Source organism: Pagrus major, chromosome 6 (assembly GCF_040436345.1).
Source record: "Pagrus major chromosome 6, Pma_NU_1.0".
In the NCBI taxonomy this organism is placed as follows: domain Eukaryota; kingdom Metazoa; phylum Chordata; class Actinopteri; order Spariformes; family Sparidae; genus Pagrus; species Pagrus major.
Window position 1 is genome coordinate 17438296 of NC_133220.1, and position 14015 is coordinate 17452310.

Sequence of the window (14015 nt, forward strand, 5' to 3'; positions counted from 1 at the left end):
TCTGAAGAGTGCACTCTTTGGGGGGTAATGGCTTTTATAAGTGCTTATAAATATCTTACAATCTATCATTAAATGTCTTTATGATGCCATTATTAACACTTACCAAGTGTTATTGGCACATAATAATTTTATAAGCATTTTTTAAGGACTTATACGGGCCTTAAACTAATGCTTATTGCAAGGACCTTAATATGAAGTGGCACTATCAGAGGAGGAGACTTTTTCTAATCCTAGAGTTTGATTTTATTTTATTCTATAACGAGTATTTACATCAAAAATATGGTTTTTATGTGTGCCAAAGGTAATTAGGTCAGTGCCTCGCACAACAATGGGGCTCAGGCACAACTAACTGCTCAGAGGGAGAGACTAAATTTCCATCACAGGCCAGAGGGAGGCAGTGTGGTCTTCCAAGTCACCCTTTTCAGACACTTGAATAAAAGTGGGACTTAAATCTTAGAATCAGTCCGGCAAATATACCTGTATCATTAATAAGTTTCACAATGTGCACTCTAATCATTCTCAAACTTTGCTCTCATTCTTGTAGATTCACTCATGTCTTTGTGTCTGTGTGTGATTGCATTCCCAGGAGGGTGTATCAGGGTATACAGTGCCATCTCCACGCTTAGAGTATTTATATCCCCCCTATCCTTCCTATCCTCCCACCACACAGGAAAGTGATCTCTATTTAAAAGACCATCTGCAAATACCATCCAGGGCACCGTAACGTTCCCAATATAACCTCGCTGCGCAGCCAGCTGAGGGGTCTGGTCAGCGGCCTCAGTCTGAGCTGTCAGGGGTGTGACAGGCTCCCATTCTGCTCTCTGGATTGTGTTTTCTTCAATGTTTGGATGGACACCATGATGAGAGGAGAAGATTCAGAGGAAGTAGAGATTGACTTGGGGGACTCCAGTGAAACTGATGAATTTGATAATGGGGAGGAACCTCAGATGCTGTGGAGGGCCCCTCCTGTTCTCGAAGAAGAGGAAAACATTCACACGTCTGCGCTCGTAGAAATCAGTGATACCAAACCTCTGATTAATGTCAGAGACCCTCGAGGTATCAATGACTGTCTCAAGGTATTGCATTTTAATGCAGCGGCTCTATTGAACTTTATTTTTTGGATTATTTGTGCATTTGTCACATGCTCATGAAAACCAAAAGACTGGTAGCACTGCCCTCCAGTGGATATCATTTATTTTTGAGGGTGAATAAAGATCCAACATGACTTAAAGGTTCATCTCTGTAGCATCAGCACCACTTTCTCTTTGTGTCTCCAGGTGACGTTTGAGGATGTGATTGCTGAGCCGGTGTCGGTGCGCAGTGGGGACAGAGTGTGGATCTGGAGTCACGCCCTGTTTGAGGTGTCAAGGGTTTGGATCTACAGGATAGTCACAGTGCTTCTGGCCATTCCCGTCTCAATTATCTCTGGTGTTCTCTTCGCCATCTTCAGCTGCTTCCACATCTGGTATGTTTGGATCACGTCTTTCTGCATATTTTGGTTTAATTTAGGGTTTTCGGTTTAAGAGGAATGACTTGAAAAACTCTGGTCATGTGTGTTTCAATCAGTAATACTAATTATCAGTAATACTAACTGATTTGATACTAAAGGAACAGTCATGGAACAATGTTAAGATAAGCCAATTTTGGGAAATGAAAATAGTTGAGAGAAATATGTTGAAATGAAAGTCTGTTCGAGGACTTACAGCAGTGTTCATGTATCAGTGCGGTGGGAAAAGAGGAATTATGAAAAGGCTGGAAAGAACAAAGAAGCGCTCATATCCTGATTTGACCACAAAGTTAAGAAATACTAAAACTATTAAAATTCCCACAGTTTTATGGAAGTAGAGGACTTTCTGTCAGTTGGCAGCCTACACTGCATCAGCAATTAGAGCCAGATCTAATTTAACTGAAACTGGCTCCATAGCTCAAAATGTGCCTGAGAGATTTTTTCTCTTTTCTCTGATTTTCTTTGTAATTTTTTTGTGTTTCATTCCATGACAGGATGGTTGGTCCTTGTGTCCAGTGCATCTCTGTTGGCACACGCTGGCTGCAGAGCTTATGGAGCATTGTGCTGGACGTCATAGTGCGTCCCGTCCTCTTGAGTGCTGGGAGATGCTGTGGAGGCTTCAGCATTCACCTGGCCAAAGAATGAGACTCACACATCCAGACTGGGATTGTTCGTTATGTGCACAAGTGCACTGATGTTCTCGAGGACTGAGTCCCAAGTGGGCATTGATACTGGATTCTTTAAAATAATGTTTTATTGCAACATGTTTCCCATAGTTAGAATAGCAAAGTCCAACAGTGTCTGCTGTCTTTTTGCAATGATTATAAAAGGGTTTTTGATAATTTTAAACAATAATATGAACCTGACACATTGACAAAGTGATGCAATGCTCAATTCATGTGTGTGAAATCGCTTTCATGAGGCCAAAAAGAGGATCAGAGTAGTAGTTGGGTTACGACTTTGGATGATATTGTGACTTTGAAGTAATTTCAGCATAATTTGTTCTCCAAACACCATTTAATCTTTTTTGTCATAATATTTGGGTTTGGTGTCATATTTTGTTCATTTTCTACATTTGGAGTTTAAGCTCAAGGAACAAAATTGTATAACTACTAGACTCTAATTTGAAAGTTTTCCTATATTTAGTCCTGTAGAAACGTGTACTTAAAGATCTATTCTTTACGGAGGAAACGGCAGCTGAAGCTATGGATTAAAGTATGTTTTTCTGCTTTTCCGGAATAAGACAGAATAAAAGTGTTTAGATCTCTAAACACAAATCATTCGTACTATTGTTTTAATCTTAAAGGTGCAATAGGTTAGAATTTTATTGAAAACAATTGAAAACATTTTTAAAAGATTACAAAACTAACCTAAAATTATCATTATCAGAGTCTTATGTTGAGTGACCACTGCAAAACCCACCCTACATTCACCAGTGTCTGAGCAGCGAGATGCCAATCCGTCCACGAACAGCTCAGTCTCTGCGTTTTCAAGAGGAGTGTGAGTGACATCAGGTCTGGAGTGCAAACTTGGTTAATGGAAGCAACACAGTCATGAGGTCCACCATCTGCAGGACTAGGAAACGAAGTAGCAGGGTTAAGAACATTACATCCATCACTGTAACATTTGGCAAACCCAAGAGTGCTGTGTCTTCTTAAGCACCGCTGTGCTGACAAATCTGATGTTTTCTGTGTGTGCAGGATGTGTGAAACTGCATGTGGAACCATGAGAATGAGGTGAACGTATCCCACAATGTCACATGATGCAACCACAGTTTTTTCAGCTGCAGCAACAGCACGCAGGCACAAAAGCAGACCGGCTGCAACAGGGTCTAGTTTAGCTGAAAAATAAGAGACAGGTCTTTGTTTACCAGCATGTGACTGTGTCAATACGGATGTCATGAAACGGTCTTTTTGATCAACAAACTGAGTGAAAGGCATGTCAGGTTTTGGCAGTCCAAGAGTAGGAGCAGACAGCAGCAGTGTAGGGCTCCGTCACCAGAACACCACCACTTTCCCTATACTTCCTATGTATGATATTGTTTTACAATATCTGGCACTCTTCAGAGCTTCCATCAGCAGCCTGGTCTTCTGCCTGTGCTGCTGCTCCTTCATGATCAGGGTGCCTGCTTCCGTCTTTGTGGCTTTGACTGTAGCCACATGCCTGTCATCTCTGCCGCTCTTGCTTTATTATCTCAGCTTCAGCCTGCTCCTTCAGTCAGAGAGCAGGACCATGGCTGAAAGTAACGAGGAGGAACCGCTGTACACAGTACTTCCTCAAAACTGTCATTTGGCCCTTCTGATACATGTGCTGTGCAGTGTAATGAGTCTGTGTGCATGTCGGCGGAGGCCTGATGCTGTATGTGTGTGCAATTGAGGTGAATTTTTGATAACCACTAGATGGCACCACCAGAGACCACTCACAGACATAGTAGGAGACATACTGTGATGGAATTGAGCTGGAACTCTCCACAGGCATTCAAATAATCTTCAACTGGTCTGGTTAGGATATGCCGAAGTGACACATTAAATCTCTCTCCATTAAATTAATGGGACAGTGTTCAGACAACAGAAAAGAGTGTTTCATCTTGGTGTCATCGAGTGTGCACGATAAGGGTGCAGTGTAGGGCTCCGTCACCAGAACACCACCACTTTCCCTACACCGTACTTCCTATGTATGATATTGTTTTACAATATCTGGCACTCTTCAGAGCTTCCATCAGCAGCCTGGTCTTCTGCCTGTGCTGCTGCTCCTTCATGATCAGGGTGGACAACACTACCACGGTGCTTCAAGCTCCCGGTCCAGACTGCTAGCTGCACGGCTAATTGAGCTATAGCTAACAGCAGCTGCAGTTCAGCAGTTAGTGCCCTGTTTGTTTCAAGTATGAATTTGACAGACGGCCAAATTCTTATATCCTGCACCTTTAAAGCGAACGTTGTTGCCAAGCTGTGTACCCAGCATTCGATAATGTTTTTTTCTGTCACTTTGGGGATGTGGATGGAAATAACATAACCATGCATCTATGTGCTGACTATTTAATGTGCAGTAAGGGACTTTCGTTTTAGCAGTGTGAAATGCCTGCTTCCTTCTTTGTGGCTTTGACTGTAGCCACATGCCTGTCATCTCTTGCTTTATTATCTCAGCTTCAGCCTGCTCCTTCAGTCAGAGAGCAGGACCATGGCTGAAAATAACGAGGAGGAACCGCTGATCAGGAGCGACAGCCCCACCGTGGAGACTGACTTCACCAACAACAGGGACCCCAAGCAAATCACTGAGGATATGGACAAGGTGCAAATAATCTGTTTTTACTTGCTGATGGTAGATGGATGGATTTTTATTTATAGAGCTTAATTTTTCGCTTTTATAGAAAAATCTTGGTGGATGATTCAAAACTTTCTAATAACCGCTCTCTTAAGTTTAAGAGAGTTCAGTAAGTTTTAAAAGGACAGTTCAATGAAAAATCTAAAATACATGTTTCCTCTTACTGTAACCGTCATGATATTTATGCCTTTGGATTGTTTTGGTGAAGGTAGACAACTCTACAGCTTGTTCCTTAATCTTTTATTTGAAGAGGGTTTAAAATAATCATTACAAACATTAATTTATACAACCCAGTATAAACATCTGTTTCCAGAAACAATGTCTTACTTGGGATCATCCACAGTCTTCATTATTATATGAATATAATTTTATGTACTTGGGGCCTCAGGGTGAGATATATGTATTTGTATGCATGGCTGGATTCTGCCTGGAGTAAGTGGGACAGTAGGTTTATTTGTGATTTGTGTGAACTGACCCTTTAAACCTTGATAACCAAATGCTATCAATCAGTGAACCTTTTCTGTGTGCTCTAGGTCGACTTTGAAGACGTGATCGCAGAGCCTGCGGGCGTACACAGTGTGGATCGGGTGTGGAAATTCAGCTTCAATACCTTCACAGTGTCAAAGTTCTGGTGTTATCGCGGCCTGACTGCCATCTTCGGCCTCCCTTTGTCGCTGCTCTGGGGCTTGGTGTTTGCTTGTCTGTCATTCTGGCAGATCTGGGTTGTTGTGCCCAGCATTAAGAGCTGTATGTTTGTTTTCCACTGTCTGTGTCGACCCCTCTTGCAGGTCACAAAGACCGTCGTTCGCCCAGTCCTCAGGGTGGTGGGGAAGATATACGGCAGTGTGAAAGGGATGGTACGTAAGGAGGCGTAAGAGCAGTACTGCTGCGTATAGAGACTAATCTGGACATTTCACTGACTTTCAGAAGATCCCTGAATCAGAAACAAACATTATTTTTGTTTGTTTGTCTTAATTTTGTGCTAATTTAGTGTCTACAGTGACGCATTTCTTTTTACTTATAACTTATACAACAAAATCTGAAAATTGTCTAAACACAAATTTCTCTCTTTTTATTCTGTGTTGATGTCAGAGAAATTTTAAAGGTCCCATAATGTAGAAAGTGACACTTCCCTGTCTTCTTTGATTATAAAGCAAGCCTAAGTGCTATATTATTACTGTGGAAGTTTCAAAATGCTCAATCCACCGAGAAATGCACACAAGACGTTTTCAGAGACCGTTCCTTCAAACGAGCCGTCAGGACTTCTGTAAGGTTGTGATGTCACAACTATACAGTCACCACCCTCAGCCACGCCTCCAACACGAGCGTGGTTGCAAAAATATCGGCAGAGCTGATGTGGAAGTGTGGTGGGTAGTGCCTGTTCAGGCCTGTGAGAGCTGACCAATCAGAGCAGACTGGGCTTTTGGGGAGTGGGGGTCTTAAAGAGACAGGCACTTAAACAGAACATTCAGACAGAAGGTGAATAGAGGCGCTGCATCTAAAATTGTACTAAAACAAAAATACTGTCTCCCAAATACCATGACAAAAACATTTAAACCTGAGTAAACTGAGTGGTTGTGCCAAATATCAGACTTTGATGACACTTATTGAAACTGCATATTAATGTGCACTACCCTCTTTCACCTTGAACCGCTCCCTATGGATGTTATCTGAGCCATATGTTTTGCTTGAAAACCTGCCAGGTTATATAGAGAAGTGACAGACATTTAAACACAGACCTAAAGAGGCAAGAATGCACATTATCTGATCCGGACACTGAAATTCTTCGTAGTATTTGGCATATTGTCTCAAATAGTACAGAAAAAGAGACAGAGCAGACTCATTTTTTAGGATATCGAGGTGGCCACAAGGGGGAACCATTATTCTAGATGAAATGTGCTTCAGCGTGCCTGAAACCAGACTGCCTTATAAGCACCTTCAACCGAGAAAACAGGAGATGGAGTTGATAAAAACATGACATGTTAACACAAACGAGTAGCAGTGGAAAATATTTACAAAGTGAATTTCATAATACATCATGAAGGACAAACACTGTTTGATGTGTAGCACACGAAAGCCTGCTGAAAACATGGAAAACAGCCTCCTTATGGTAAAATGCATTCCTTATGGGTTTTGCTTTGTTGATGAATTTCAATGAAGATGTTTGAAATAAACCAAACCTTGAGGGTGGATATTATCTTAATAACCTTAAATATCATTCATGCATACCAACATTGTGATTTAACCGACCATAAAATATAATAATATAACTTATATAAAATACTTTTGCACAAACAATTGTTGCTTTAACAAGCAAACAATCATTACAATAACTGGATTAGAGCTCATTTGCACAGAACAAAGACATTTTTGTAATCTGACAAACTCTTTCTTAAAATACTTTGCTTCGTGGAAGGAATCTCCTTCTGCAACATTAATATAATTATTGTGACGATTACATTTATTTGAAGGTCAGGACAACAACTGTTGCAGACTTAAAGATTCAAGGCTGAAGCAGGGAAGCATACAAACAACTCTTCACAAAAATCTTCATGGCTGCTTATACAGGAAGAAGGGGGGTAAATCTGGAACTGCTGAAGCCTACATTATACGAGAAATATTTCATGTGCAGGATTCTGGTGCAGAGGAAGGAAAGCCGAGGGCACACATCCATTACGATAGAGACATTTTGTTCTGGTCTTTGTTATCACAGGATGCAGGGCATTTTCTGGACAGGAGGTTTACATTGTCTATTTAGCTCAATTTAAAACATGTTGCAATGGGCCGCCGCTGCAGATCATTAAATGCCTGAAAAAGTGGGGGGTTGCCAGGTTACTCGACTACAGGAAGCCTGGATGTCTTTCAGTTGGCTCTTCAGTGTCCAAGTCCCCCCGTGCTGGATGTGTGTGTGAGGCTCCTCTGGCTGCTCTCGTTCTTGATGACGTAAGTGGCGGAGCCGCTCTTGTGCCTGCATTGTCGATCGCAGCTGCAGGTGGAGGCCGTCAGGTACTGTCTACAGCAGCAGAAGAAGCAACGCTTCAGGTCCTGGAACAGGTGACCGGCAAAGAACATGTAGATCCAGGGGTTACAGCAGCTGTTGAGGCTGGCCAGCAACATGGCGATGATGAAGGCCATGTCTGTGGCGAGACACAGAGAAGAACAGTTTTATTCCGAGTAAGACTGTCGGTTTCTACATTGTTATTATTGTCTACGAATCACGCGAACAGATCAAAATTGACAATGAATTGATTCTTCAAGCATTTTCTGTGTCGCCAGTCTGATATTTTTTATTCCTCTGTGACATAGAGCTCCATTGTTGTTAAAAATGATTAAAAACACATCAATGACCATGTTACACTGGGTGACATGTTTCTTTATTGCTATACACGTTGCCATTGGAGTTTATTTTGAGTAAATCCCACAACCCAATGGCCAGAATAATTGTTGTTATTGTACGTTTCTATGTTGTAACAATGCTGTGATGAGGGTCTGGTTTGGTTAAGGCACAAAAACACTTAGGGTCAGGAAAAGATCATGTTTTGGCTTACAGTTCTTGGTTTTGTCACCACAAACACTGCAAAAAAATGCTGTGACGCCTCCTTAAAAATATTCCGTTTTGTCACCACAAACACAGTTTGGAAAATGTCTCAGTGTTTCGTTAAAAATACCTGGTTTTGTTGGTTGAAACATGGTGAAGCGGTCTCTAACAGTGGTCTCCCACTTGGCAGCCGTCTCACATATCTGTCACAAGTCTCCTGTTTGAGTAACATTAGCTAAATCCTTTTCCAGAAAATGAAACTATGTATTTCTGAGTCATTTTTTAAAAGATTTCCATCTTCAGTAGGAACCAGAGGGTTTGGGGCTGCCTGCCACAGGCAGGGTGAGGAAGTCATAAAACAATAAGATGTGGACTACTTCATGGGAGTTGTTGACAAGACACAAAACTACAAAATATTGCCAGCCTTATCCTTGAAAGAAACTTGTCTATGACCCACAACCTGTCCAGGTTGTACCCTGTTTCTTCCCCAGTGCATGCTGGGACAGGCTCCAGCCCCCTGCCTCCATGAATAGGATAAGCGGTTTAGAAAAGGAATGGATGGGTGGATCTTTCAAAAGGATCAAGTTTTTCTCCATTCCAGTAAGATGTGATCACCTGGTTGTGGGCTAAAGTCCCGACTCCAGAGTGTGTTTGTGCTTTGTTTGATCTTTTGAGCAGCACTTGTATGTGTTTTTAGCCATAATTAACATCATGGCTGTAGAGACAGCCAGTTCAGTTTGTCCCTTGGCTGGTTGGTCTGTTGTTTGGACCATTTTTTCCAGACTTAAAGGTTGACTCCACCAAGTGTTTTTTGGGGAGTACTACTGCATATGTGGAAAAAAAGTAGTATAAAGCCTTTTGTGGCTCCAGGGGAATAAATATGATCCGAAAAATTGCCTCCAGTGATGTCACTCAGTGGCTAAGTTGCATTGCGGGTAATGTAGGCACCTGGTTTTAGAAAACGCTGTCCACTGGTCTAGCATTACCCGCTATAACTGTTTGAGTCATTATGCACGGTATAAAAACAAATAATCAAAAACGAATGCAGCGGAAGGACATTCTTCTTCCTTTCCAAAACCTGGCACCTACATTACCCACAATGCAGCTTAGGCACTGCATGACATCACTGGAGACAATTTATAACATTACATACAGCTTCCTCTGGAGCCACAAAAGACTTTATACTACTTTTTCACATATACTCCCCGAGACCTGTAAACACACTTTGATGTGAAAAATTGATGGACTTTTCCTTTAAATATCTCAACAGACATTCATAGTCCCCTGAAGAGGACGGATTGACTTTTCATCATAGTTTCAGGTCGTACAACACTTAGTATTACTCATTATTTACAGAGAAATATATGAACTGACATGCTGAAGCATTGCAGACAACCATAAAAAACATTTGAGGTTATAACTGGAAAAAGGTTGATGGATGCCAAATAAATAGGATTTTAAGCTGCTTTACACAAACATGACAAATGGCTTCGATTAGACGAGGCTGTCCTGGAGGGGAAAATATACGTTATTTTCTCCTTCATTCATTTGATTAAATTTCCAATTGTTAGAGGCACACAGCAGATTGAAGAAGTACGCCATTTAAATGGTGGAAAGTGGACGACTGCCAAGTTTTTTTCCTCATCCTTAATGGGGTGAGAATGATTTAGTGCGCGTTGTCTTCTTCTCTCCTCAAGTGAAATGCTGACCTGTTCCGTTCACGGTGCTCTGACTCTTTTTATTGTGAGAGGTGTCAACCAAATGGCCCGTCAAAATTATGATCCAACAGATAAGTTGAACACCCAGTCCAGAGCTCTGAGATTGTTCGGTGCCATGGCGAGTTCAGTTCTCCTAAGGAGAAATACCACGAAATGACAGCATTCAAATGTTTCTTCTTTTCAAACCTTGACTTACAGAACATTCAGCACTTTCTTGTGCCGCCAGAAATAAAAGAAAAACATTCACCTTGGCCGCTTTTCTCTCATATCATGATGTACAACTCTTCTGAGATTGAATTTGGAAGAATGGAAAGAGACTGAGGTTGAAATCAAAGGAAGGACTGTGATGATACTGCCGTCACATCGCTCTATCAAAGATAATTCTGAGGATAAAAAGTTAAACAAGCATTGCACAAAGGCAGCTTCTGCCTCACTATCAGTGGATCCACTGCAGACTGTGAAATGGGATGAAATGCCTGAAGTTCAGGCCCTGGAAGAGAGGGTTCATTTTCACATTTTTGACTGAGCTGTTTGAGCTGGCAATAAGAAACTCACCTAAGTGGAGTCTTAACCTGAGTGTTTCAAGAGTATCAAATAAAGAGGAACCGATGAGAAGAAAGTCAGAGAAATTGAAATCATTTTTGCTTTTACGCCTGGGTTTGGACAGAATATTCTCTTTGAAAACTTTTCTTTTTTATCAAGAACAGCTGATTTATATTTTCAATCTACCAGTCGACCTTTCATGGAACTGCTCTAAATCCTGAAAACACATTAATATATTTTAAATTGATCTTTCTTCTCCTCTTCTTTCTTACACGCACACATGTAAACCATATAATTGTACTTCTTGCTTACCACAGTTAGCTGTTATTATAATTGACTGGTAACAATTATTGATTAGGGTTCAAATCATACGTATATTTAAGTAATGCTTAACTACTGCATAACTCATGAAGATTTAATGTATGAAGTAATGCAGGGTGTGTCATGAAGTGAATGTTGCTCAGCACTAACAAATTATCAAGTTATTTTGTTTTTACTCCATCAGTTAAGGAATGTTCTTCCACAGTGGCTTAATGCATTTATCAATATGCATCAAGTTAGCTGGAATTCAGTAACATAAATGTATTTATATAACTGTATATAACTGTATTTATTTATTTTATTTTTTAAGTCTAACTGTATTTATTTATATTCTTTTGTTCTTCCTTTCCTTCAGTATTTTATATATGTTCTCGCAAATATAAAAGATCTTGAAAGTTAAAAAGGTCAACGTCCCACCTTTAATTTTGTGACTTTGTGACATCACACTACGTCACAGAGTCTCACATTTGCATAATTTATGGCCATCGGCTAGTTTGGCATATTGATTTAGCACAGTAAAAGTTTGAATCTGACGCCCAGTTTTATTTAAAAAAGAAAAAGAAAAAAACAGCATCATAGCTGAGACTGAGAAGTGACAGGTCTGAATTAAAGGTTATTCAGCTAATTTAGCCACATATAAATTAATGTATAAAGCAACAGTGAATTAACATTCTTACTACTACTCAGACAAAGTCATAGTGACTTGGTTGTTTGTAAATGCTGAGCAACAGAAATTCATGATCAATCCTGCATTTATTATCATGAGTCATACATTAGTTATTAGCATTACTTAAGTCTATAATTCAAGTCTTTATGGCACAGTGTTACATTTGAACTTATTTTACATTTAGTGAGCATTTGTTCAGTAACTGTCAGTAATAGAGTAATCTCTTAATGCTATACTGTAACAAAATATATGCATGATTCTTTCCATCTTTTCAGATACAGTGAAAGATTTTTTTATTCTTCTATCCATTGAGAAGGTTCTTCTAATTCCTACATGTAAGAAAACATTTGGACTCTCCACAAAAGGTAGCTACAAAAAGCTAAAAACAGGGCTGCTTGTCATCTTTCTCAGCTTGAAAACAAAGTTGACATTTTGGAGACAGGTGGTTTTCACAGGACAGCTACATTCACTCTTCCATAGTTTAGTATTTCTAGTTCATTATGAAAATCAAATAAATTATTGCACAAGGTCACAAATGTTTAAAATGCTAAATGGAGTCCATCCATCCAAACAACCTGAGGGCCCCTGATGCAACATGCACTTTCAGATCTCTTATCTGTATACTGCATGCATTCTTGGCTTTAATGTGTTTATTTTCCTAGTTTTATGCGAAGCAGCTTGGAAGAAGACCAAAACAGAATGATGATTAGCTCGGCTGAGTCTGTCCTATATCTGAACCTCTAGATTTCCTCTCCCTTGCTCTTGTCCTCTTTAATGAGGAGATATGAAGGGTAAATCTGAACAATCAGTTAAATTATATAAACCACCACTGGGAGCAGATATAGGAACTCTTTGATGTCCTGGTGCATTTACTCTCCCACTGGCTTTTCCCTGAACTGATAACCAAAGTAAGTGACACTCCCATTCATGTGTGTTCCCAGGGGAAGTCTGAAGTTAAACGCCATTGTGTTGCCTTGGAAGTGCAGTGGGTTGCTCATGCATTCCCAGACGTATTCTGTGAGGTGGAAGAATGACACACTTGGTGCTGAAAAACATGACTTTTTACATCACAGGGTTTAAATTCAGAATTATAAATCTTAGGCGAAGATGATGCTCTACTGTGTCACTGAACACTTTAAAAGAGGTGACATTAATTTACCTTCTCTTGGTGCTGCAGGATCCCATGCAGACCACATCTGGACAAAGAAGAAGGGAGTCCAGCACATTATGTAGGCGACCACCACCACAAATGTCATTTTCACTGTGCGGATCTTCGCTTTTGAAATGAGCCTCACGCTGCTCACACGAGTGAGGGGAAGGGCGCCTTTAGAGGGCCTTGTAGTCAGAGCCAGGATGTGCTCCCTTCTGGTTTTTAAATTGAAATTCTGCCATATTTTGAAACATATCAAGCCATAGCAGATGCTTAAAATCGCCACTGGAAAGATGTAAATGCTGAGGCTCATCCATGTGATGTATGCTTTGGCTCCCCACGGCTGCACAAAGTCCCCCCAGCAGTCATACACACCGTCCCCCACCTCCTTCAAAGAAAATATGTAGGCTTGAGGAGAGCTGAATATCAGGCTGAGCATCCAGGAGGCGATCACGCACAAGCGATCCTTCCTCTTGTGCACGGAGCGGAGAGGCTGGCAGATCGCTAAGCACCTGTCGATGGACATAAGGACGAGCATGTAGGTGGATGCGAACATGCCCACGACCTGGAGGTATTTCACCAGCCTGCACAGCAAATCCGGCCCATAGAAGCGAAATGTGATATCCCAGATGAGCTGCGGTAAGACCTGAAACACTGCAACGACGAGGTCCGCGATGCTCAGGTGCTTCATGAAGAAATACATCCGAGACTGACTGTGCTTGTTGGCGTGGATAGCCCACAGGACGCACAGGTTGCCGGTCAGAGCGAGCAGGAGCACCAGCACCAGGACGGCAACTTCCACTTTGGCCACTTCTTCGTTTCGCTTCAGAGGATTTACTGTCGTGTTTCCTAAATGACTCTCATTTCCGCGGCTTAAGTTGCTGCATGAAACGTTTTGCGCCCAACTATTCTGCTCGCGTAAAAGGTCCTCCATCGTGCGTAAAAGCGCCACTTCGGCGCAGAAAGCGGTCACATCACAAAACAGAGTCAGGGCCGCTTTCAGCTGTTTGGAAGTGTTGTTTCCCTGCCAGATTTACCTCCAGCTCACTCCATTAAAGTTGTTTTTTTGAGTTGCCCACAAGTTAAATCAGTGCGTAATCCAAAAGAAGCGCTCATGTCTGCAGAGAAACAAAATGCAACTCTTTTATTGAAAATTCTGATTAACTATACACACATCTCAAGCCTTTGGACCATCCAAACTTTTAAATGAGCACACAACCACATCAAGCGATTTTGTTACCTTTAAAACG

The 14015-nt window shown here is 41.1% G+C and overlaps 3 protein-coding genes across 3 annotated transcripts; 2 read left to right on the forward strand and 1 right to left on the reverse strand.

Annotated features, from left to right (window-relative positions):
* Positions 1-766: 766 nt before the first annotated feature.
* On the forward strand, positions 767-2787 carry cav4a (caveolin 4a). Its single transcript, XM_073468927.1, has 3 exons — positions 767-1076; positions 1278-1465; positions 2002-2787. Exons 1-3 carry the CDS (start codon positions 849-851, stop codon positions 2150-2152), a joined length of 567 nt encoding a protein of 188 aa, XP_073325028.1. The 5' UTR covers positions 767-848; the 3' UTR covers positions 2153-2787.
* A 1897-nt stretch (positions 2788-4684) lies between these two features.
* Positions 4685-5703, forward strand: LOC140997684 (caveolin-3-like). The gene is made up of 2 exons (XM_073467662.1): positions 4685-4795; positions 5362-5703. The coding sequence occupies exons 1-2, from the start codon at positions 4685-4687 to the stop codon at positions 5701-5703; spliced, it is 453 nt and encodes a 150-aa protein (XP_073323763.1).
* Positions 5704-7592: 1889 nt separating this feature from the next.
* oxtrb (oxytocin receptor b) lies at positions 7593-13699 on the reverse strand. Its single transcript, XM_073468487.1, has 2 exons — positions 12775-13699; positions 7593-7965 (listed from the first exon to the last, which is right to left on the reverse strand). Exons 1-2 carry the CDS (start codon positions 13697-13699, stop codon positions 7703-7705), a joined length of 1188 nt encoding a protein of 395 aa, XP_073324588.1. The 3' UTR covers positions 7593-7702.
* Positions 13700-14015: the final 316 nt, after the last annotated feature.